This window comes from Chlamydotis macqueenii, chromosome 15 (genome assembly GCF_036417535.1).
Source record: "Chlamydotis macqueenii isolate bChlMac1 chromosome 15, bChlMac1.mat, whole genome shotgun sequence".
NCBI lineage: Eukaryota > Metazoa > Chordata > Aves > Otidiformes > Otididae > Chlamydotis > Chlamydotis macqueenii.
In genome coordinates, this window is record NC_141570.1 from 11965792 (window position 1) to 11990127 (window position 24336).

At 43.4% G+C, this 24336-nt stretch overlaps 1 protein-coding gene across 27 annotated transcripts in view; it reads right to left on the minus strand.

The window, feature by feature from the left end:
• The window catches only part of MAPK8IP3 (mitogen-activated protein kinase 8 interacting protein 3), an 80418-nt gene that overhangs the window by 36294 nt on the left and 19788 nt on the right, over nucleotides 1-24336 (minus strand). For 9 of the 27 annotated variants that reach the window (XM_086759377.1, XM_086759361.1, XM_086759351.1 and 6 more), the window contains exons 2-8: nucleotides 18771-18891; nucleotides 17909-17979; nucleotides 17069-17160; nucleotides 13248-13271; nucleotides 9573-9717; nucleotides 2805-3051; nucleotides 20-122 (exon numbers count right to left, since the gene is read on the minus strand). In XM_086759377.1, coding sequence (XP_086615503.1) covers nucleotides 20-122; nucleotides 2805-3051; nucleotides 9573-9717; nucleotides 13248-13271; nucleotides 17069-17160; nucleotides 17909-17979; nucleotides 18771-18891 — 803 coding nt within the window. Of the gene's footprint in view, nucleotides 1-19; nucleotides 123-2804; nucleotides 3052-4553; nucleotides 4623-5513; nucleotides 6222-9572; nucleotides 9718-13247; nucleotides 13272-17068; nucleotides 17161-17908; nucleotides 17980-18770; nucleotides 18892-24336 lie in introns of those variants that run through there. The other 18 variants (XM_086759376.1, XM_086759368.1, XM_086759375.1 and 15 more) reach the window with 10 other exon arrangements.

Below are 24336 nucleotides of genomic sequence, written 5' to 3' on the forward strand. Positions count from 1 at the left end.
GAAACGTCACAATCAATACCTGTTACCACTGCGTTCCAGGCGGGGGTCTTGACACATATCCAGCTCTGGAGTAGAGTCTATGATGTCCTGAACGTCGGACCACTCATCACTGCTGCCCATTCCTAGGTGAAACAATACATATGATCTACAGGATCAGGACTTTCACAGAGTGGTGTGCCTTGAAGGGACTTTTGCACCTTTGAATACCGAGGTTTCAAAACTTCATGGTGTTGTGTCCAAAGTCTTAAAAAGGAACAGAAAAGTGGCTGATCATCTAGAGTCACAAATGCACCCGTTCTGGGAAGGTGCTCTCACAATTCCAAAGCAGGAAGACCATCCCCTCCCTCCCGCCATACCAGAGTGTCATCAAGGTCACTGGCCTGAATTCTCATTAAAATGTGCTAAGCAGAAATACTTCATCCATTAAAATAAAGTCCAAATAAACTTTTTATCTGTCAGTAAAAACTTTTCAATCATCATGCAGCTTTGGCTGAGATCGAAGACAACACAGGGATTTCCTGTATAGCTTCACAGAGATTACTGTAGTTATGAACTGGCACTATTTAGTTTTAATAGAAATAATTTTTCAATACAAATTCTCAAGTCTACAACTGGATTAGATACCCATTACGGTGAAATTTCACTTGAAAACTGATACATGAAATCTACTGTAGTTTCTGTATAATCTACAGCCTAACACCTGTATTTAAAGAGTAAAGAATTTCCTCCTCTTGCCAAGTCACACTTATCGGATATCTAACTGTTCAAAACCTCAGACTTGCACCTATTCTAAACAAATAACATGAACACAGCATCTGTTCACATAAGAAATTCTTGAAGGATTAAAGACCTCATTTGTAACTACATTAGTCCCTCAAGGGTGTTAGATGTGAAATTTTTGACCTTTCCAAACAGCCTCTGTAGCCAAATGTACAAAGCCTATGACAACTTGAGTCTTGATTTTATTCTTTTAGGCTGGCACTGTGCACCAGCTGGCAGCAAATGACATGTCTGAAGACAAAGCACGATGTGTATCTGTTGCCAAAGCAGGCATCCATACACCAGTGGTTCTCAAGCTCACAGAAACAGAAGCTTCCTTTTCTTTATTTTTTCAAGCTGGGAAGCTTTTCTACAAATACCTTTGAGTATCTTTTTTTCAGTAGTTCAGCTCTAAGGCATTTGCATAATTGACAGACATTTTAATTACAGATGCATAAAATACATAATTAAAATTCAAGTATCTGTGTTTCTCTTCAGCATGGAGATCTGATTTTGCGTTACATTTGAGAAACAGCTGAAAGGCTGAATATGCAGAGCACAAAGGAGAAATACAACTATCTGCCTTGAGCAGGTTCCACAATACAGTACTTCCACCAAGAAAAAAGCAGCTTTTACATGCACAATGACTTCAGAGTTGCACACATATATAAGAAAGCAGACTTGGACCTAAGAAAGCTATTGATGGTAAATGAGCTTGTGAAGCAGCAACTGTAAAAATAACGGTAAGTGTTTACAAGGCATTCAAACTACTGACATCCATACTCAACTTCTCTGATACCAATGCTTACACTGACTTGCCTTGGCCAGGACCACCAAACAGATCACATCTAACAGCTGGCTATGCTGAAGCCATCTGCTTTCACGGAGAACTACACTACTTTCTGGCAGATCGACATCTGTGAGCCTGGGACCCCCTCAGCTGCTAATATCAATACCGAACGGGACTCAGTCATGACAATTCTCATTTAAATGCTACAACAAAAGATGTTGCATGTTGGTTTATAGCCTTAGTTTGTTAGGAACCAGCTTGTGAATGTTAGCAGACAGATTTCCTCTGTATTACTTAGGAAACCAGATGGTCATCTGGTTCAGATGCTAACCTTGAAGGCCTACACTCATGCCCATGCTCCTGCACAGACCTTCCTCAGGATCTCCACCTAGTTCTACAGTCCTTTTGTATGTAAGTTCCAGACATGCAGAACAGACCACTTCTCATTTCTGAAGGCTGCTGCAAGTCTAAATACAATACAGGCTGGGAGGTGCTCAGACACTACATTGGCACAGCTATACTAGAAAGCACAGAAACGGGCTTTTATCACGTTACTACACCATTTTCTTTATTCAAACAGCCTGGTGCTAAAGGCTTAGGTGATGGCTTTCCTGAGAAGAAATCATAAACTCAACTTACTGAAGGACTCCAGCAAGTGGAGAGAAAACAACCATAACTTCCAGAGATTTGGACGGTTTCTTATTTGAGAAATAGACTAAAAGAAAACAGTTTATTTAGCCGAGAAAAACAGCCAGATATAATTGTGGGGATAAACACACAGAAGGGAAAATAATTATTTAACCTGACTGACAAATTTAGCAAATGAACAACTGGATATAAAATACTTAGGAACAAACCCAGACAGAAAACTAAATGAAAGCTTTTAACTATCATATTGACGAGGTCCAGAAACACCTTTCCGAAAGCTCAGTAAAACTAAGATGGGACTCAACTGCTCATCAAAGAGGTTCTATGACATGGATGAATGCAACTGCAGGGGACTGAACTCAACAACCTGTATATTTGTGAAACTATCCGTATTACTGACGTTTTAACATCTTGCTACCCAGAAAACTGCTAACATCCAATTAGCCCTGTCTCGCTCATGTATCTTTCCAAGTAAGGCTACCTCAAATGCTATCCTTACGAAGCTGGATACCCCTTAGTCTCCCAGCCTCTTCCTGTAACAGATGGACACAAGCACTGGGAAGTTGATTACCTTAATGACCAAGTACTCAAACTCCAGCTTCCATACCTATGCTGACATTCCTCATCTCTTGCGTGACCTGGACTTCCATGTTCCGGCTGTTCCGCTTTTCACGCGCCCTCTTATTGCTCTTGGTTGTGCCATGGTATTCGCTGATGGGCTGGATGCTCTCGTTCAGGGGTGTGACGGCAGCAGAGGGCACAGATGACGTGGGAGTGTTGGACTTGGTTCCAGTGGTGCTCGGTGTGGCAGCTGCTGAGGACTGTCCAGATTCGGACATTTCATCTTGGGGGCACTACGGCAATTACAGGGTGGGGGAAGAACAAAAAGGGAAAAGCAGAGGTATTCATTTCAATTCATCTCCCATTTGTTGGTGTATGGCTGCCTTAAAGCATTATGGAGAATAAGTCTGGCTCACTGTACCAGCTAAATGTCCAGTGCTGGCTGGCAACACTAGGCACTGCAACCACAATGAAGCAGCGAGTTCTCGTGCTGAACTCAACAAGCAAATCCCACCTGAGAAAGGACTTGTTTCTCTCCTCCTTTACTACTAAACATTGCTATCACAAGTCAGTATGTGATCTCTTCATTGTGCCTCTCAGGAAAGGTGGCCTTATCGTAAGTGAAAAGCACCTGCAGCTCACACAGACTGCAGTGCAAGCTGAAGGGCTTTGACACTTGGGATAAGCCAGGTCAGCATTTCCCCAAGATCGGAAGGCAACATGGATACTGCTTGGGAAGGATCTGAAGTGACCTCTTAGAGGTCCCCGATGATGTCATTACTGTAAGCCATCAATGCAACCTGGATGAGATAATAGGAAAGTGGTTTTGACACTAAACTGCAGAAGCAACGCGGACACCAAGCTGGGATGGTCTGACTTTGCTAGCACAGGAGACCTGTGTCCCCATACCACCTTACGCAGAAGCTAGCCAGGCATGGGTCCAGCTTGACAACACAGCAGGAACAAACGTGGTCTCCCCGCTTCCAAACGACAGGATGACAAGACTCAAGAACTCAAAAATCAGAAGCTGAGAAACATACGGGGTGGATTCCCAGTGTGAAATGCACACAAATGGCTCTCAGTTTTACAGACATTACAGCTCCATTTCTTGAAATACCACTTTTTGAAAAATATGAGAGGCTTTCAAGGCTGTCAGGATTTTATACCGTGACTCTTGTTTGTCAATTAAAACAGCACTGCTTCACAGCCAGCCAATTAACATCTTGGCCAATGCTGTGATCACTCCCAGACCCAAATGAGATCTCCCCATTCTTCACGGCAGCCCACTCTTAATTACTGCCTGTAGGGAGATGACAAAAATAATGTTGAGAGTTATATGTGACAATGAGTTGCGATTGGGTGCAGTGACGTTCAGCATCTGCACATCTAGACCCAGCTTTAACCTTTACTACTTGCCTCTCCGCTCCTGTGCAAGCACTAGAAAGACCCCAATTCTGCTCAGAGGCTGCTCTGTGCCTCCCACCCTTGGAGCTGTGATGCTGTTTCACTTCACTAATCTGGAAGTCTCGTTCTCTTGTTCTAACAATAACTTCACAACATGATCAAAAAATTAAAAATGGGATGAAAGAAAAGTCTTAAAGAAATGGTGACTTAACCCTTTGCAGCCATTTTTTTTTTTTTAAGCTGGAATCTTATTAAGATCTTCCTTTAATTAGACTGGCCTCTATATGCTTATCTTAAAGTACCCTGCTGGACTGCACTGTGGAAGTCAAAGGTTTTACATTGAATCTGTGCATTTATACTGGAAATCAAGATTTTTTTAAAACTGCATTACCATTAAATACGATCCATATTTTGTATATAGTTTCTGCATTGTCAGCCCAAACAGCTTCTACATTCCCACAGGGACATTCAAATCATCTCCCTGCATGTTTGCTGATTTTAGCATCAAGACTGAGATAGGGACTTTTCATTTAGGCTGCCACATGTGAAAACCACACTTCCCACCTCTACTTCATATTCCTGTTTCAGGAGCTGCTTTCCTAATATGTAAAGAAAAAAAATCAAACCAGGTTTTTGAGAACAAATACGATCCAGTAGCCTTGTACTCCTTCAATCGCAGTTTGCATGTGGTGCTTTCTGATGTGCAAATGGCCAAAGAGTATAAAGTGTAAAGTGCAACCATAAAACCTCTTTCCCCAAACAAAACTGTTGGATGAAAGGATTCAGAGATGTTCTTGTACCCACCATGAGTCTACAAGCATAACCAACGTCCAGGAGCATCTCAGCACTGTAAGAGTCACCCAGGTGGGTCCACATGTCATTCTTTGTTCTAGGAACCAGACGTCACTCAGAAGCCCAGCATCACCAGTGTCTACAGGGTGATACTTGTAACAGCGATAATCTGTAACTCCTTGTTTATTGACATAACCTGCCCCTCACCCAGAACACATCAGCAAGTAATTACTCTGGTAATTACTCTGGTCTTTCACTTATTCTTTAGTTATACGCCCGAGTTCTATATTTACCTAGGAAATATACTTTATCAACCTACCAGTCTGCACTGGAGAAATCCTCCCGAATGTAAATACCACCAAGGCACTCCTGTCGAAGCTCTATTAATCTTTGCTGGTCCAGAAGCAATATTAATCTTTGCCGGTATCTTCCCTCTATGGTCCTGAGTGCTCTGTTAGCTAAATACTCCACTAAGTGAACAGCTCTCCTCTACAGCACAGGAGGCATTCTCCACAACCCATATCTCACCCAAAGAATACTCTCCACAACCACCACTTACCTACAGCCATACCTGTCAACCTCCTAAACATCAAATGTGTAGTAGTGACCTCCAAAATGCATTGCAAAGGCCCAACATTCATAGCAGTCATATGTCACCATGAGAAGTCACAATTGTATGGTTATAACACTGAAAGCATAGTACATAAAAACAAAAACGTTAAGGACTTTCATCTTCAAAACATAGTACAACATAAATGTACAACTGAATGTAAAAATAAAATAACGTAACGACAGCAACTAAAAGAGAAAACAGTAATAATAAGTACACAAGGACACTTAAAATATAACTACAGTATGGCCCTATGAGGAAGGAAAACCAGTCAGAAAAGTCAGGATACACAAACTGGAAAGGTGAGTCCTGTGTGTGCAGTTGATGTCAGCGAAATATCAGAGTTGCTGAAGAAGAGGCGAGGAGTGCATGAGCAGTACTGCTGAGATTGCAGTCGTGCAGAATATTTAAGAAATAGCATTCCAGTCAGACAACGTGCAAGAAGCTTGCAGGAGGAAAATCTCCATTCCAAATTGCAAATCTAGTAAGCCAGTCAATCTCATCCTTTAATTATTCACAGGTCTGCTCCATACCCTTAGGAAATTCTCTGTAACAAGGTACATCATCCAAGTCTTCCACAGCCCAAGCTCTCTAACTACACCCTACCGGCTAGCCTCCTTAAACCCAGCATCCTATTTCTGAGTTTCCCTAACGAGCATCAACACAAACCCCAGCGCTACCCATCACATACACCTGCAGTAGCACATTACTATTTCTGTACATTACAAAGTTTTAGAATCATAGAATGGTTAGGGTTGGAAGGGACCTTCAAAGGTCATCTAGTCCAACCCCCCTGCAAGGAGCAGGGACATCCCTGACTAGATCAGGTTGCTCAGAGCCTCATCCAGCCTGGCCTTGAACGTTTCCAGGGATGGGGCCTCCACCGCCTCGCTGGGCAACCTGGGACAGTGTTCTACAACCCTCAGTGTAAAAATTTTTTTCCTAATATCCAATCTATATCTACCCCCCTCTATCTTAAAACCATTACCCCTTGTCCTATCGCAACAGGCCCTCCTGAACAGCCTCTCCCCATCTTTCCTGTAGGCCCCATTGAGGTACTGGAAGACCGCTATCAGGTCTCCCCGGAGCCTCCTCTTCTCCAGGCTGAACAGCCCCAGCTCTCTCAGCCTGGCCTCACAGGAAACGTGCTCCAGCCCTCTTACCATCTTTGTGGCCCTCCTCTGGACCTTCTCCAACTGGTCCATGTCCTTCTGATGTTGGGGGCTCCAGAACTGGATACAGTACTCCAGGTGGGGTCTCACCTCCCTCGAACTGCTGGCCACGCTCCTCTTCATGCAGCCCAGGATGTGGTTGGCCTTCTGGGCCACAAGGGCACATTGCCTGCTCATGCTGAGCTTCTCGTCCACCATCACTCTCAAGTCCTCCTCAGGGCTGCTCTTAATCCATTCCCTGCCCAGCCTGGATTTGTGCCTGGGATTGCCATGACCCACCTGCAGGACTTTGCCCTTGGCCTGGTTGAACTTCATGAGGTTGGCACAGGCCCACCTCTCCAGCCTGTCCAGGTCCCTCTGGATGGCATCCCTCCCTTCCAGCGTGTTGACGGCAACACACAGATTGGTGTCATCAGCGAACTTGTTGAGGGTGCGCTCCATCCCACTGTCCATGTCGCCAACAAAGATGATGAACAGGGCCGGGCCCAACACGGACCCCTGAGGGATGCCACTCGTGACCGGTCTCCACTTGGACATTGAGCCGTTGACCACCACTCTCTGAGTGCAGCCATCCAGCCAACTCCTTATCCACCGAGTGGTCCGTCCATCAAAGCCATGTCTCTCCAGTTTAGAGAGAAGGATGTCGTGCGGGACAGTGTCAAAAGCCTTGCACAAGTCCAGGTAGATGATATCCATTGCTCGTCCCTTGTCCACCAATGCTGTCACCCCGTTTTCTTGAATTCAGAAATGGATTTTTTTTTGCCTGATACTACCACCACCAAATCACTAAGAGATCCAGTCAGTAGCCCTCTGGGGAGGGATCTCTTAGTGACTTGAGCTGGGACATCAAAGCTTCCAGTTTATCTGGGTTCCTGTTGCCTTCTCCTGCAATGCAGATGCTGGGTCATCAGTGAGATCCACTCAACTTCTTTCAGAAGTTCTGCAATGGTACCGCTTAAAGAACTACATCTTAGCAAGTCTGTGGAATATGGATCTAATCCCAACGTCCTCCCAGCCCTTCTCTAAAAACTAACCCCTGCCACACACACCTGATCACTAGAGAGCTGGATGGCACGTTCACATCATACTATGCAGCACTGCCTGGAGATCCCAAGGGAAAAACAGGTTCCAGAACCAGAAGCGGGTTGGTCTCTGTACATTTTGGTTGCTGTCTATGTCCTTGCAGCTGTGTTGCATTGGCACAACACTAGCCTGAAGAAACATATTCATGCTCTATCTTCATTTCCACTATCCTTAATTATACTACTGCACTACGGCATTGCTATTTCCTAATTCCAGGCAAAGCTCTCCAGAAACGACTGCAGGACCCAACTGGCATTCTGCAAGTTGCTACACTTCATGCCAACTACAGCAAGGGTTGGGTTCCAAGAACAGTCTCCACCCTATCCAAAGATCTTGCTTTTGGATTTCCAACTTCCATGACGGCAGAGGGTTGACAAAGTGCTAAGGTCTCCGCTGTGTTAGGCGTGGCTACTTTACAAAGGCAGTGTTAAAAAAGGGAAGTTGCTGCTTTGTCTTCTGTGCAAATTTTGAATTTGTCTACACTTCTCGTGCTATGCATCAAGGAGGCCACTCCTGCAGAGTCCCTCAGGCCAAAGTACCATTCATGTAATCTGGAGGCATGTAGAATGGGTACAACAAAAAGTTGGGTTTTTTCTTTCCTTGGTTTTTTTTTTCCTCCTCTTTGACTTTACTACCTCAATGCATTTTACCGCATTAGGGATTTACAACTTCTCAAAAGGAGACCAGTCCTTAGATGTGACACATAAAACACCTGATGTTCCACAAATTCTAGGCAAAGAGAAATAAAATTTTATCAAACACTTTTAAAGCAGATCAGAAGCTCAGTGAGATATTGGTGGACATACTGCAAGCTGTGCTGGGCAGATGCACCACCGGCTCTCAGGCCTGTCACCAGGCCTTTGTGGAATGTCATTCAAAGAGAGGAATTTGGTGGATCTTGAGCACAAAGATATTGAGAAGTCTACAGGTACAGTGCATGGGAAATGTGGGTCACCATGTATAGCCTAAACTGTGAACAACTGCAGTGAGCTGTCAGCTAGAAGTACAACATCTGGGTCTCTGGCCTCAGACCAGTCTCCAAAAGGCAGAGCAGACCATCACAAGCAAGAGGCAGAACCATTCTGCTGATTCAGTGCAGCTGCAGTGCTGTGAGTTTTGTGGCAAGCCCCAGTGCAGAAGGCAGTGCATCGAAGGTGACAAGCGTACTGAAGGCAGAGAATGCAAGTCTACAGCAATGGTTAGACATCTGAGGAACTGCAGACCTTAAAGAACAGTGCAAGACGTGGGCATCCAGAGAGGATTAGGAGCCCTTTTTATTGAAGATAGGAAGGCCAGAACAGCAATCAGGCAGAAATGACAAACACTGGAGAGCAAGCACAACCGAATGCCTGCTCCAGCTGAGGTACAAAAGCACTCCTCTTACTGAGGAGAGAGGGGACAAGGTCCACCATTTCCTCTCCCAAATAAGCTATGAAAAAGTGAAGGATTTATTTTCCCTAAATCCTTAACTGCCTCCCCACATATTCCTTTCAACTTAGGGCCAGCCAAGTAAAGGAGATTATCACTGAGACAAGAAGCATGAGGAGCTGTGTCAAATCCCTCCCTCACCATATGCCAGATCTGCAAAAGAATATCCTCCCATCTACGGCACAGCTACCAAGGGAACAGACACACAGCAGGGAGAGGCTGCAAAGGGTTATGGACACAGATTAGTCTCCATCTTAACGAAAACATGGGATGCTTTTGACAGGGGGAGAGTGGGAAACCCTTGTTCCATGATGGTCTATAAAACCTTGTAGCTGGAGTTGGACTGCAGCTGGCCGAGGTCACTCAGGTGCCAGTGGTCCAGTGTTGGGATGATCTTGGCCCCTATCTGCCCACGTACCATGCCATCCGCGAGGGGGAAGACATTCAGAGAGTTAGGACGTTCCTTCCTGCTAAACAGAGAAACAGAGAAAGAGGGGAAACCAATCTGTTAGCCATTTACAAGGTTCTCATAGAAAAGAAACAGCACACTAGCTTAGGTGAAATATTAGTCACTAGAAATTGAATTGCACTCCTTCCCCTCACGTAGCAGCTGCACGAACCCCCAGCTCCCACACTTCCATGGTCTACCCAGACCCACATCTATTGCTAGAGCCATCTCCCTAGGGAGACTCTAAGAGGGAGGGAGTCAAGTGACCACACCACGTACAACCAACCTCTCCATCAGTACCAAACATTTTGGGCGAATGCAAAAGTGCAGGGAATCATCAGCCAATTGAAGTTGGTGTATCTTCTGAGAAATAAAGGTACTGTAGAGAAACAAGCCACAGCGAACAACTGTCACAGCAAAAAAAAAAAAAAAAAAAAAAAACAGCTCCCACAGATCCTAGAGGTGTCATCATTTGGTCAGGCAAGAGGCTCTTAAGTAACAGTCACCTACATGGCACTTTTGTACATCCCAACCCCAAATCTGCTCAGCTCCAACAGCAGAAATTAGAGGGTTTTGGATCACTTCCAATACCAAGCAAAAAAAATACTACTTGTACTCTCTGATCCCTTCTCCACATCCATATTACAGTGCACTCAAAATTCAGAAATTAAATAAAAGTATACATGAATGCATTATTCATGTTGCCAGACGTCTGTAATTATGTTTTCCTCATCATCTTCTTTCTGGCAATTGCAGGTGACTAGCTAGCTGTGGGTTTGATTCTGAATATAAAAGCTAGCATGGGTTTTGAGACCCACCTCCAGTGAGAGAAAATCTAGAACAAGCAGTGGAGGTGGAAAAGGCTGCAGCAGCATGCCGAAACCTGCAACTGCTTTCATGCCAGAGAAGCAGACCTGCAGGGACAGAGCGCACATCTGTTCAGCGGAGATCCCCAGCAGTCTCCGCGAGCTGGACTGCGGTGGTCCGGCAGAGACAAACTAAGCTGATCCTCTGTGTGACATGCACCCACAAAGGGGTTCAATGATGGCACTTCATCTACTCCTATAAGGGGCTTCTGCTCACCCGTGTGGGGAGTGATGAAATCCACCCTTCTGTACACCAGTATCACTAACAGTAGACGTTCATGTGCCTTTCTTTAACAATCTTCAGCTCTAGTCTGATGGCCAGGCTAGGCAACCATCACAATCACCTCACCCGTGACCACGGGTGAAATGACTGCAGCGGGACCTAACACCTGTGGGATGTATACAAACACAGGATATGGCGCACGAACCAGCTCATTTGTGAACGAAGGAGGTGGAGTGTCTAGCAGAGAAGACAATGTTTGTAGAGAACATCAAAATGCCCAACCTTCCCATTCCACGCACTGCCTGACCAACACGGCGTGCTGCACTGCGGTGTCAGTGTCGCTCATGCTGAGGAATAATTGCTTGCTGTGGCCTATCTTGGATAGGCAAAAGGGGCAGAAAGGTGTTTCCAGTGTGGCCCAGCAAGGAGATCTGGGATGCACTTTTCCTAAGAATCCTCTCCTGAAGATCCTAAAGACTCATACATGGAAGTTTCAAAGACAAACTCTCTTACAAAGGCAGCATGTAACAGGATTTTAGAGGAACACAGATCATTGATACAACCTGAATAACTTTACTTTCAACAAATTCAAAAACAGATTAATATATGATAGGGATTATCAGTTTCCTTGTAGCCTTTCCACTCAAAAGGCATTTTGGTGCTTGCTACTTTTAAATATTGACAACTGTTGAAGGTTTATATAAAATATTCTACTGCTGTTTGTCTAAATACCAATTTATGACCTCTGTCCTGCCATTTACACCTGCTCTTGGTCATGATGTTAAAGTACATTTACTTCTCTCTGTCCTCCTGCATTTACCTTTCTTTATCCTACTGCTACCATTCCGAGACCCTGAAAGTTTCTAACAGCTATGGTTTAAGTTTATAAATAACATACTAGGGATATTTTTCCCCTAATATGAAATCTTCACCCCTGGCACTGTACTGATCTAAGCACCACAAAAAGTATAGTCAGTTATGTGTTAGAGATTATAAAGAGATTCAAAACTAGAAATTAGAACTTTATGTCACAAAGACAGAAAATTTGTAGTTTTACAATTAAAGAAATAACTCAAGGGTCCCAAAGAGGCTATTCTATTCTTTTCAGGGAGGAAAAAAAAAAAGCCCAGTTTTGAGCTGCTTTAACCATTAGTTTCATATATTTCCTCTTCTTCAGGTTAGAATGATGGTCTTAAGGGGTCATGCTGCACAGGCGTATGTAGCCAGAGAAAATTTCCCCTAACTGCAAAACATTCCCTGCAAAACAAGCAGTGCAGTCAGAATAGCTAACAACATACTTTAACAGAAAGGCTTTTGTGGCTACCCTGTGATGGCCTGACACCACTCCCTGGCAGCACCGAGAAATAGGAGCCATCCCAAACACACGCTGAAAGAGACATTAAATTATACTTCCTGTTTAGGTAATCTCTGTTAGATTTCTTCAGGGAACCCATAGCTCACTTCTACATTCATATACAAACACATGCAAATTTAACATGCAAGGATATACAGCACTCCACTGGTACAGAAAACGTATCAGCTTCACAGTCCCTGCCAAACAGAGGAGAGAGGTACAAAGTCTCCATAGCATCAGAAGCTGTAGGATCTTCAGGAAAGGATTTTAACATAGATTGCCAGGAAACTTCCTTGCTGACTTTCTTTGGAAACACCTCCCAGCCTCCTTCCAGGGAAGAGGAAAGAGCCAACACCACAGAAGAGCTAACTTCAGCTTTGCAGTCCTGGGGTTGAGTATCAGTCTTCAAAGAAATTCAGAGTATCCTCAGGGCTGGTCGAAATTTTCAGTGCTGGAGGAACCTGCACACACCCAGTTCTTTCCAGTACAGGGTGACTCTCTTAGTTCCACTTTGCGTTAGAAGGTAAGCAGCAAAGTCCTCAATAAAGGCTTGCAGTAGCCAAAACCTAGGATCAGGATGCTCTACAAGTAACATCCTAAAGCTTATAAAACCTAACAAAACTACTGTCTGTTTGCTGCCATTGAAAGACTAAAACTGCTCTCTTTGCAGCCTCCAAGAACAGAACTCACTGGCCAGCCCAAAGTTAGAAGGGCCTCTGGAGAGCTATTAACAGTGACACATATTTTCTGTCCTGCTCAGAAAATATGCATGCCTTGAACTCTATAGTAAAATAGTAAAATAAGGGAGAATAGATGACATTTTAAAACATTCTGGGACATGAAGTGTAAATGTCCAATCACAGAGGATTGACCCCGTTTTGGGACGAAACTGCTGCGTCTTCTGCATCTGAGCACACAGGCTTCTTCCCAGCTGTGTTATCCCAGCAGCTTGGTGGCTGTGTCTCCCTCAGTCGAATAAGTCACAGGTGCCAGTGAAAAAAGATGGGAAACATGCCAGTAGAGTACATTCCCAGCATCACACTGTTGCCACTCAACAGCCACCTCCAAAACTAGGATTAACAAAGTTAAGATGCAGCAATAGGATTTACCTTTTCCTCCACGACTGGCGATGACTGCAGTGACAAACATAACAGCCAAAACAGAGCAGCAATTGCACAAAAGCGAGACAAAAAAAAACAACCATTAGAGAGCAAAGGTCATGCAAACATGCAGCCCTACAGCAGACAGGGTACACGTGCACTGTAACCCACGCCCTGCGGCAGTGCGCACTGCGCCCGTCACCCCTCTCGGATGGCGGCAGACACACACCCCCTCCAAGAGCTCTTGCATGAACTTCTTCCAAGTGACAGGCAAATACACATGGTGTACTTACGGTCTTACGCAAATATGCGCCCCTGTGCAGTCTAACACACCCAGCACATCCACAGACAAAAAGAAATAAACACACTCATATCTGTGTGACAGGCCACAAGAAACTGTCCACATCCCCCTGAGCGCATCAGTTCACCAAGACACAGGAACACCGGTGTTCCCCTCCACCCAGCTGTGCAGTGACACAAAAACACACATCTGTCCCAAGTGCTTGGGCACAAGCATGTACAAACACCGAGCCACACACACGCGCGCGCACACAAACGGTGCAAAGCTTGAAATGAAGGAAAAAGTCCCATTTCCCACTGGTAGGTCCTACAATCTCAGATCACAGCCTCACTGGGGGCTTTCACAGACATACAGTGTTTCTCTTTTTTCTCTCTCCAAGGAGACTAGCAATATGCCACACTTACAAGGGTAAAAGACTAATTTCTCTAAAACGAAGAGGCAATTCTTGATGAAAATTTCGCCCTTCATCCCAGAGAATGGCATACTTGCAGATACAACCAGTAACACTTTTCACTGTGCATCCCTTTCACAGAATGATAACATTAAGCCACAATTAATATTAGCCTTATCTGAAAGTTAGGGAAGGAAAATCTCATTAAAATCAATTTCTACCATGCAGCCCAATCCAAATTCGGCAGACGCATGTATGAACCACCCTTTAAAAGAGAGAGGCTCTAAGCACGCTTTTGCCTACAGTACTTTTATATTTCACTGCGCAAGTACTTCCACAGATATATTCTTATTTACAGAAGGCTAAGTGGGAGGGGAAAAAGCTTAACACACTTATCCCATCTCAGCTGTACCACTAGGATCTGGGAGCTCACTGGGGACTTCCAGACTGTGAGGAGAAGAGGAGAAGGAAGAAAAGTAGCCTGATAAGGGAGATTTTATGAACAGAAGAACACCTACAAACTACTGGTTCTTTTTACATCATGTCTTCTCCTGCTGTCTACACCCCTCATGCCTGTCTCTCTTGCCTAGGAAGGCTGCCATCTATCTTTTGATTTTTTCTTCCGAATAGATTTTCATAGTTTAGACAACCCAATTTTAGCCAGACCCCAAACACTGTATTCTGTAATTACTTTTATTCTCCTAAACCACTCTCTGTTGTGAGACTAATTTACTGTTTTGCAGAAAATAGAGCACAGAGAAAACTCACTATACAGCCCACCCAACTACAACAGCCTTTAGTTACTCCTCTCTAGAAGTAATGCTGTGAGATATTATTTTTGGAAAAGACTATCTGACTGTCAGAAGAGGAAGGGCAAACAGTCCCCCTTGATCCACATATAACTATCTTTCCTTCCTCCATGTAAGGCTTTGGTAGCCTTACAAATGAGGGTATAAAAATCTTACCTACTGACTCAGAAAAAATAAAGGATCTTTCTTTGAGATACCAGTATCTTTCAGCTGCAAGCTACTATTGTAGCCAAGGCTACAGAAGTGTCTTTAATTATTATGGGAGGTAATGATATTACAAATAGACAGTATTGGAAAAAATTCTTCACTGAGAGGGTGGTCAAGCATAGAAACAAGCTCCCCAGGGAAGTCATCACATCTCCAAGCCCATCCGTGTTCAAGAAGTGTTTGGACAACGCTCTTAGATACATGGTTTTACCTCTAGGTTGCCCTGTGTGGGGCTGGGAGTTGGACTCGATGATCCTTGTGAGTCCCTTCCAGCTCAGGATATTGTGTGACTCTAAGGCTGCAGGGACTTGGGCAGAAGTCCCAGGCTAATTACCAAAGCTTCTGAAGACTCGTGTCTTTTACTACTCCCTTTCCGACCTTCAAGCCTTTTTCTTTGACAAGGTGGGGTTAGGTTTCTTTTTCTCTCCCTTTTTCTTTTTTACAATACACAGTCAAAACTTTGGCAATTTGAATTCTGTCTTTTCCAGGGCAGTTCAATCCAGCAACAAGCAGCGACAGCAGACAAAGGGCATTTACATGTCCTATGCCAAGATCTGAAATTTCTTTTCTATTACATTACCCCAAAACCAACTGACATTCTGGTATTTAAGTGTTACAGATCTAAATACAACTTATTAAAATATTCTCATTTATTCTTAATATATTCTTAATATATTCATTTATTCTTCATTTCAGATAATTTTGCTCTTTCTTAATCTCCAAATTTTGCTCAATGCTCCTCTTTTGCATTTTATCATCCCTACTAGATGATACTTCACAAACTATAACGGCTTTCCACTTATCTCGTTTCCCACTATTATCATCTCCATGTCTCTGCCCATGCTGCCCTTTGTGTATAGTCTGACGTGCCGTCCCAACTCCTTTTCTTAGCCTAATGCTTCCCAAAGATTTCGATTTTGAGTGAAGTTCAGCTGAAGTTCACAGACCAATCAAACACATTTTCAAAGGGCTGACGGAGGATGCACCTAGCAGGCACTCTTTTCCAAGTACTCCTGTGCAGCTGGTACTGTCTCTCTTTTTCAGATCAAAAGCTCCCATGGCTTGTGGTCAGCACGTGTGCAAAACCTTTTAACATTCCTCAAGCCCAGAAGAAATTCAAATGTTAAAAAAAAGACAGGCAACAACCAGAAAAATATTTCATCTCCTGCTGCTTATTTCACCAATATTGTTCCTCTGGAAAACACTCTTCTAGTTTAAATCTTCCAGAATTAGACAGTGTCACTATAGTGTTAATCAGCATGTGATGATAAACACAAACAGTGCCACAGAACACACCTTTTTTATTTCTGAGTGATTTAATAGATTATGCTTAATCTGAGTAGATTACGTGTTGTGTGATCTATTACATCTCTAAGCAGTATTTATGTAACATCACTTCTACTTCTCAGCTCGTGGGCAATGTTACTGGTACATAGTATCATCAGAGAGAAAGCATTTGGTTCCTTTAAATACCAGCTAAAACCAGAGGTATCTGCAGCTTTTGTGCTTTAAATTTGTTCTAAGACTACAAAAAACAAGTTCTTGTATATACTGAACTTCTTTCTTACCATTCCCTTCTTTAAGCAAAGGCTGGTTCTTATTGCTTTGGTGCTCTGAAAACGAGGGGACCAGGGAGGGAGCAAAATCAATTCCTTGGGCATTAGTAGGTCTATTAGGTGACTGACTTACAGAAAGCCTCCCTTGAAGGAACACAGGAAAAAAAATCTTACAACAACTAACGCATTTAACTGCTACAGTTTTGCTGGCTGTCACACGTACAAAGACACACATACACACACAAATACTTTATCTGACACCTCCATTCATTTTATAAATAAACCTTTTACATGTTACCTGAGAATATAAATGTATTTTTCCAGAGGCTCCCCATCAATAGCTGCATGACAAAGCCTAAGCTTTGCAGGAGAACACATAAAGCTCCTCCTTGTCAAGCCTTAGAAAAGGTACCCACAACTCACCCACAACCCATTACAAAAACGCTTCAACTACAATCCATGCCCACAGGGAAAGATCGTGCTTCTGCTTTCTCTCTCTCAACTACACACACTCAGTTTATAAGTTCCCAGATATCATACGTTACATGGAGAGGTTATGGTCCTACCTTCTTCCAGGTAGACTGCCCTCAGTTTGATTATTAGCCCCAACCTGTTGCATCTTGGATCGCTCAATGTGTTCCACGTAGGTCTGGATCATCTGCGAGGAGAGAAAAATTCATGAGCCGAAGAGAAGAAAGGACTCCATTTCTGCTTTTGTTTGATCTTCTCCAGGACCCATTTCCAATTCCCTTTCTGGTTTTGCACAGCTCCTTGTCTTTCCTCTTGTCTTCCAAGCTGATGACGTATGTAAGTGAATGGAGTAATCTGACAGCAAATTGTGTCAGAAATGACTTAAGCTTAATCCCATAACAAAAAAGCCATGAAAGAGCATATCCAAAAGTAATGTTAAGATGTCTTCTGGAGGTTCCTTGGCAGTGGTAGATGAGGTAGTGGGGCACTGTTCACAGGATCACACAACAGTTGAGGTTGGAAGGAATCTCCTGCGGTCCCTGAGGTCCAACGTGCCTCTCAAACAGGTACACCTAGAGTAGGTTGCCCAGGACGATGTCCAGGTGGCTTCTGAATACCTCCACGGATGGAGGCTCTACCACATGTCTGGGCAACCTGTGCCAGTGCTTGTCATCCTAACAGTAACAAAGTTTTTACTCATGTTCAGAGGCAGCCTTCTGTGTTCCAGTTTGTGCCAGGTGGCTCTGGTCTTGTCACTGGGCACGACTCGAAAGACCTGGCTCCATCCCTTTTACACCCTCCATTCAGGTATTTCTGATGTTGCCAAAGGTCAGAAGCTCTACTCATCACTAGTATTGTAAAGCTGAGTTCCTTGACATGAGTTTACAGACAGGCTAAGAGTTTATTTATTTAGAAATAATGAGAGGACATCCTACCTCTGTGTGACGTTGATGTAGAGCATTATACTCTTTCTTCATTTCTGACTCACGTTCCTCCAGTCGCGAAACTACCAAGAGAAGATTCCAACCGTCAGCTAACACACATCAGGCTCTCAAAAGAATCTAGGAGTCTCATAGTCTATTTTGTTAGAAATCAATTTATACCTACTGAACAAAACAAACAGAAGTAGAACAATGCACATTGTGTGATCTGCTGTTCATTACAAACTCGATTCATGGGTACCTGCATGTTCCCAAAACGAGCAGATCAAAGAGTGCAATAAGACCACAGAAGCAGAGTTCTTCAGCAGTGGCCTGGTGCCCCTCAAGTGTCCTAGTTTGACAACAATGTAAATGATCCTCTGGGACAGGCACCTCTGGCTATTTGAGGAGCAGGAGTACCAAACAAAACATCAATGGATTCTGAGGGGAACCTCAGCCAACAAAACACAGCTGCACATGTTAAGGAAGCATTTGTGAAAATAAATAAATAAACAAACAAAAAAATAAATGTGATAGTTTCTATGAGAAAAAAAAAAATGTGAGGTTCTATTCAGGAACAAGGAGAAACTGGAAACCAGGTTCCAAAGCTTCACCAGTGGCCCAAATCTTGCATCTGGAGAAATTGAGCATGCCCCACACAAGAGAAGTAATGAAGCCTCTACGAAATCAGTGTAGATACATGCCATCCTTTAGAAGGCTCAGAATTCTGTACCAAAGTAAGGGATAACCAGACATTTCAGTCTTTGTGTAGATTACATTAAAACAAATAAAGAGTAAGAAAAATATTTTCAAAGTAGCAGTACATGTGTGTGAAAGGCAAAGTGTATACTTGTGTCTGCTGTACAGCTTTGCTTACTCTGATCTGCATAGTTTTTGGTCTTCAGCTCCAGCTGTCGAGTCTGAAATTCAAGGTGTTCCACTTGGATTTGTAGTTCTTTCTTCTCCTGCTCCAGTGCATCTTCAAACTCTATAAACTTCTGAATAGGGAGAAAGCAGAGAAGGAGGTATGGATAAGGAATACAAGTAAAATGTGTTTGACTTTTCCTCTCCTCACAAAAAAAGACAAATTGAAAGACTATTAAGAACAAAATAGGAAATAAGAATTTTTAAGTACTGTAACTAGTACAATAGCATTTAATCAAGCTGAAGAGACTATTTTATATGAGAAAGTATTAGCTATCTTTAACGTTTAATTAATATAGGAACTATGGTCCAACTTGAGTTATGTAAACCAGCACAACTCTGTCATCTTCAGCAACATCGTTCTTCCTCATGCCAGGCTGAATGCTGATTCCTGTTGATTTGATGTAAGAGAAAAAAAATTCTATTTCTGTGGTCATATATTTACAAAGACATATGTCAGAAACCTTCAGGCCAATTCTTCTATTGGTGCAGTTTTAGAAAGCTCCACCTGTAACTCATGCGGCGGGCAAGTTCTGCAGAAACATACAAGTCTCTTGGAACACTCAGCCGCAACTCTGGGCAGCGGAGAGCAACCTCTGCACCCAGAGAGGGGGACCTGCCCCCGCAGCAACCTCCAGAAGGGCTCTGCAGTGCGCGGCAGCCAGGGAAAGGAGGAGGGAAATAGGCAGAGGAGGAGATTCTCATAGCAGAATTTAACAAATTTATACCTAGCAAGAAAATACCTGGCTAGCTGCTCTCAGCAAAGAAGGGAGGGAAGGGATCGTTGCTTCTAACTCTAATTAGCAACAACCAGGTGGCAGCTGTGCACACAGCAGTGTGGGCTCCTGCACAGAACACCGCGCAGATATACTCATTTCATTATTAAAACACAATAGAAAAATACCTAATTTGAGGCTATTGTTTCCGTCAAATGTCACTTTTGACCTGCGAGCTTTAGTCATTCTCTGCACTGAACACCGGAAGGCACAGCAAAGAAAAGTAAAACATGTGAAACATGCCATTTAGCTTCACTACAGTGAACTGATACTAGACATTACTCTCAGTAAGAACTGTAGCCACAGCTGAATGTAGTCACAGCTTTAATTAAACAAAGTGGAAAGTGAGCAGCACCTTCAAATCTCTGAGCATACCTAAGCAAGCCTGCATCTTGTGCTACACATGGTCATGAGTTTGTCTGCACTAATGCCTACCCATACGCTGTAACAACCCATAGTCCATACTTCTGGACTGAGAAGACCAGAAACCGAGCTGGTTCTAGTAACACCCCTGACACAACTTGTGGAAAAATCCATAGAACATTTACTCCGTTAAGCACATACATCCTCTCCACACCAAATCAAATCCAAAGCACAGTACCACCATGCTCACAATGGTGTAAGACAGCAAAACTATCTCACTAGTTCCAGAACAACTCCTATCCCGGCCTTATGGACTCAGAACGTTGAGTCTTGTTCCATCACTCCTAACCAGCTACATGCAAGGAAGTGAAAACAAGAGAGTCATCTGCACCAACCAGTCCAGTAATGAAAACACAAACCCATTACCTGAGCAGCAAGAGCACAACTGGGACTGGGAGCAGCCCTGGGTTCAGAGCTGCAGAGGAGGAGAGAGAGCAGGAAATAAAGCCAAGACGGCTTTAATCTGCCATTAAGATCTTTACAGGACATGAGGAGACCGCAGGAGGTAAGTCGGGGCTATGAGGAGCTCACAAGGGTGCTCTGCTCCTGGCCCTGCCTCTGTTCCTCTCCGTCTGGTCGCAAAACCCTCCATAGGCTGAGCTCTAGCAGATTCACCAGCACATGCACACCGGCTGGCTGAAACCTCCTCTTTCTAAAAGTATGAATACTAGGGAAGAAGAGCCTTCCCTCGCCCTCGTCTGTACTCTGCAGAGGGGAAAGTGTTGCTCTCTGCAAATAATGCTGCTCAAGAGGGCACGGCAATTTTAATTCAACAAAGTAAAGCCTCATTGTACTCTAAAACAAACAGACTTTGGTGAAAATAATTTTGGGATAATTAATGTATTTAAATGCACAGTAAGATTCTTTTCCTAAATTCAGCACATGAAACAATATGCACAGTATTTTAGTGCATTCTCAGGATAAGCCGTGTGCACATTTCCTGTTACTTTTACTGGAATAATTATGGATGGCTCCATCATTATGTTCGTGAACTGGATCTTCTCTCTGTACACGACTGAAAGGCTACATCATTTATTATTCTTGCAGACTGTGCAGTAAAATCACCCGAACAATGAGTCAGTTTTCATTCTTACATACCTGTATTTATAGAAACAATCAAATGCATTTTAGCCTCGTCTCATTTTCCCGCACTCGGTGTTCTTCATTGCCTTTAATCTTTAACTGGGCTTTTAACTTTCTTTTCCTTCCTCCCAAATTTAGAGCAATAAGGGGTTTTTTTCCCCCCTTACAGTTGTTTTCCAGTAGTATTTTCTAGAAATAGAAGAAATGCCAATACCTTTCTTCCACTATAAGGGAGTCATCTCAGAGGCTAAACATTTACTTTTTAATTAAATTTTAAGACTGTACAAGGTTTTAGATTTTTAAGTAAGCATTTTTTCTCTGAGATGTCACTTAAACACTGAAATCACTTAGTCACTCACTAATATCCAAAAATCTGCTTTATGGACTTTGATATATTTGTAAAGCAATCTGCTTTGTACATTTTCAAATTTATTCTTGAAACATTTTCCAGAAGAACAATCTAATTTCAGAATGAGTAAAAAGGAAAAAAAAAAACCTAACCACCACAGCTACATTGAGAAACAGACGGAGAGAAGCAGCAGTTTAACTTGATCCATTTGGAGGACTGATTGAAGCTACACCAAAAAAAAAGAGCTATTTTGCTGGTATAATCTCCATCTCCTCACGGGCTTTTGCTGGAACCCCTCTGTGCTAAAGCTCTGTTGATGAACCCTTTTAATTTTTCCAAAGGCTAACTCCCCGTCACATCGCACTGACTCAGCTCTCACTACCCTCTTGGCTCAAGATGCCCTCCGGCTCCTAGTTCTCTGCCCAAGAGCACGCCACCCAGGCAAGGCAGGAATGAGGTTTTTAGCAGCAATAAAAACAAACGGACTTTAAGGAAAACATTCGCAGATTTCTCAACAGTAAATTAGGAAGCAAAAGAAGGTACAAGCTAAATTTTATTCCAACTATGTAGGTCATCTTTAATAGGATTCCCAGAATTCCTACTGCTGTTTTGCTTTAATTCAGAGGAAATTGATTGGAAGATTAAGTCTTCAATAAAGATGGCTGTTTTCTTATTCAGTCCTATTTTGCAACCTAAAAGTAATCAAAGAAACAGAAAACTAGAAATCAATTAACCACCTGAGGAAGAAAGAGACATGGAGACCACGATATTAAAAATTAATATTACTCTAAGTCCTCTCAGGGAAGAACAGCATTTCAGATAACTGTGCTGCAGTATATCCTGTCCTGACTGCCGAAGAGATCGATGACATCTGCGCACAGGGACTCTGCCTGCCTCTGAACACCCTGCAGCTGCTCCCGCACCAGAAGCCATCTCACCCTGCACATACAGAAGGGCTGCAGGGCTGAGAGCAGGAAAAGCTCCCGATCCAGAGAGGAGTGAACGGCCACGCCAGCGGGATGAGGAGGAGAGGCTTCACTGCCAGGGCCGGCCCCGAGGAAAGCACGCTCCCGACTGAGGAGACAGCTATAGAGCGCACTGTCACTGCTGCTCACCCTTCATGGTACGAGTGAGCTCCAGGGTATTTATGCAGGCTTTATTTTTTTTCCAGTAAGCCAGCAGCAGGCATTTCATATAGCATTCAGGGAAGAGCCTTAGTGGCCAGAGACTGAAAGGACCTTGCTCAGGAATATGAGCACGTCCACAAGCACAACTAAGCGGTGCCAGGAGTTTGGGCAAAACAGGCACTTCAGGCACATCTGCGTTACGCCTGTGAACAGTAGCCTCCAGAGACAGAGACATCAGAGGCAGCGCTTTGCCTACAGCAGGATGCTGCGCTGTGGTCCTCAAGCCGCGGCTCGTGGACCACGGTGTACGGCCGCGGAGGTCCCAGCCAAGCAGCACCGCCCGGGCCAGCTCTGGTCTCTCTCCTCTAACTCAACCTGCCAGGCACATCCCCTGGCACACAGTGAGTCCCCACACCGCACGGTGCTCTCTGCACCAACCCGCACCTAGAAGTTCACTCCAGGGCAGGAGAAACAGAGAACACAAACTGAATAAAGTATATTTATTTTTTTCTTTAATTAACCAGACTCACAGATGCAGTTACGCTTTAAAGCCAAGCACACACTATTGAGTGGATGCAGCTCAGTAAATAAATATCCACAGCCATTTCAGATTTTCCATTTCTTTCAGGGGGACAGGATACTGAAGCTGGGCCTACTGAAGCTGTGGGAATGTTCTAAGTAACTCAAACAAGACTAAGATTTCACCCCAAACTTTTAAACCTCCTAAAAATATACAGGCAGAGGGGACACTAACTCGAAAGTCACCTTCCCATCTGAACATTTTCAGTCTGTAGTATTTACCCAAAGCATCAAAAAGGTTATAATAGCAAAAGAATCTTTCTGGTTTACTCTTGTTTCTTGTGTTTTTCACCTAAGTTTGTGCACAGCCAATCCTATCTAAATGCTGCAGCTCGAAGCACAGATGAAGCGCCACATCTCTATGAGTGCTAACAAAAATCAGCAAGCCTTCGTAACAGAAAAGAATATCCACATGAATCAAATTCCTACTTTTGACCTCAGAAATAGTACAAATTCCAATGACTTGCTGAAACCAGATACTGCAGATATTACCCTTGCTTTGTTATAAACTTCAATATTTAACAGGATAAGAGTGGGCCAAAAAAAACCCACCAAATCCAAACAGCATGGCCTTACAGTCTTTCTAAAGACATCTTAAAATAACTGAGATACACTATTTACAAAGAACTCTGCCATGCATTAAAACGCCCAGGGTACCAAGTTTAAAAAATGAAATGTAAATTTGCTGACTGCATTCTTTCACTCTAGTGCTGCCAACAGGCAAAATAAATATGGTGCTGTCAAAGAATCACAGGCTTAACTTACTGCTATGAGCTGCCCTCGATTTCAAGGGGTTTCTCATTTGCAGAGCCAGGTGCTGCAACTGATTTTCTCTGACAGCTTCACTGGACGGAGCTCAGTTCAGACACACACCTCAGTGATTCCACAGCTCAGAGCTCCATCTTTATGAAGATGCAGTAAAGACATTTAGAAAACAGAAATTAAAAGGACCAGATCATTCCACTGATGGTTAAGTATTTTTTTTTTTTTTTGGATCTCACTATGACAAAGTAGATGGGTGCACTGGAAGAAGAAACAGCCCACACCCCCAGTAGTTCTCAATAGCAAGGCTGACCATAGTAGTTAATATTTTTACTATTTTAAAATCATTTTTACTATTTTTTTCCAAAGCCCCTACACTTGCTTTCAAATAATAATTTCTGAATATGAACAGTCAAATAG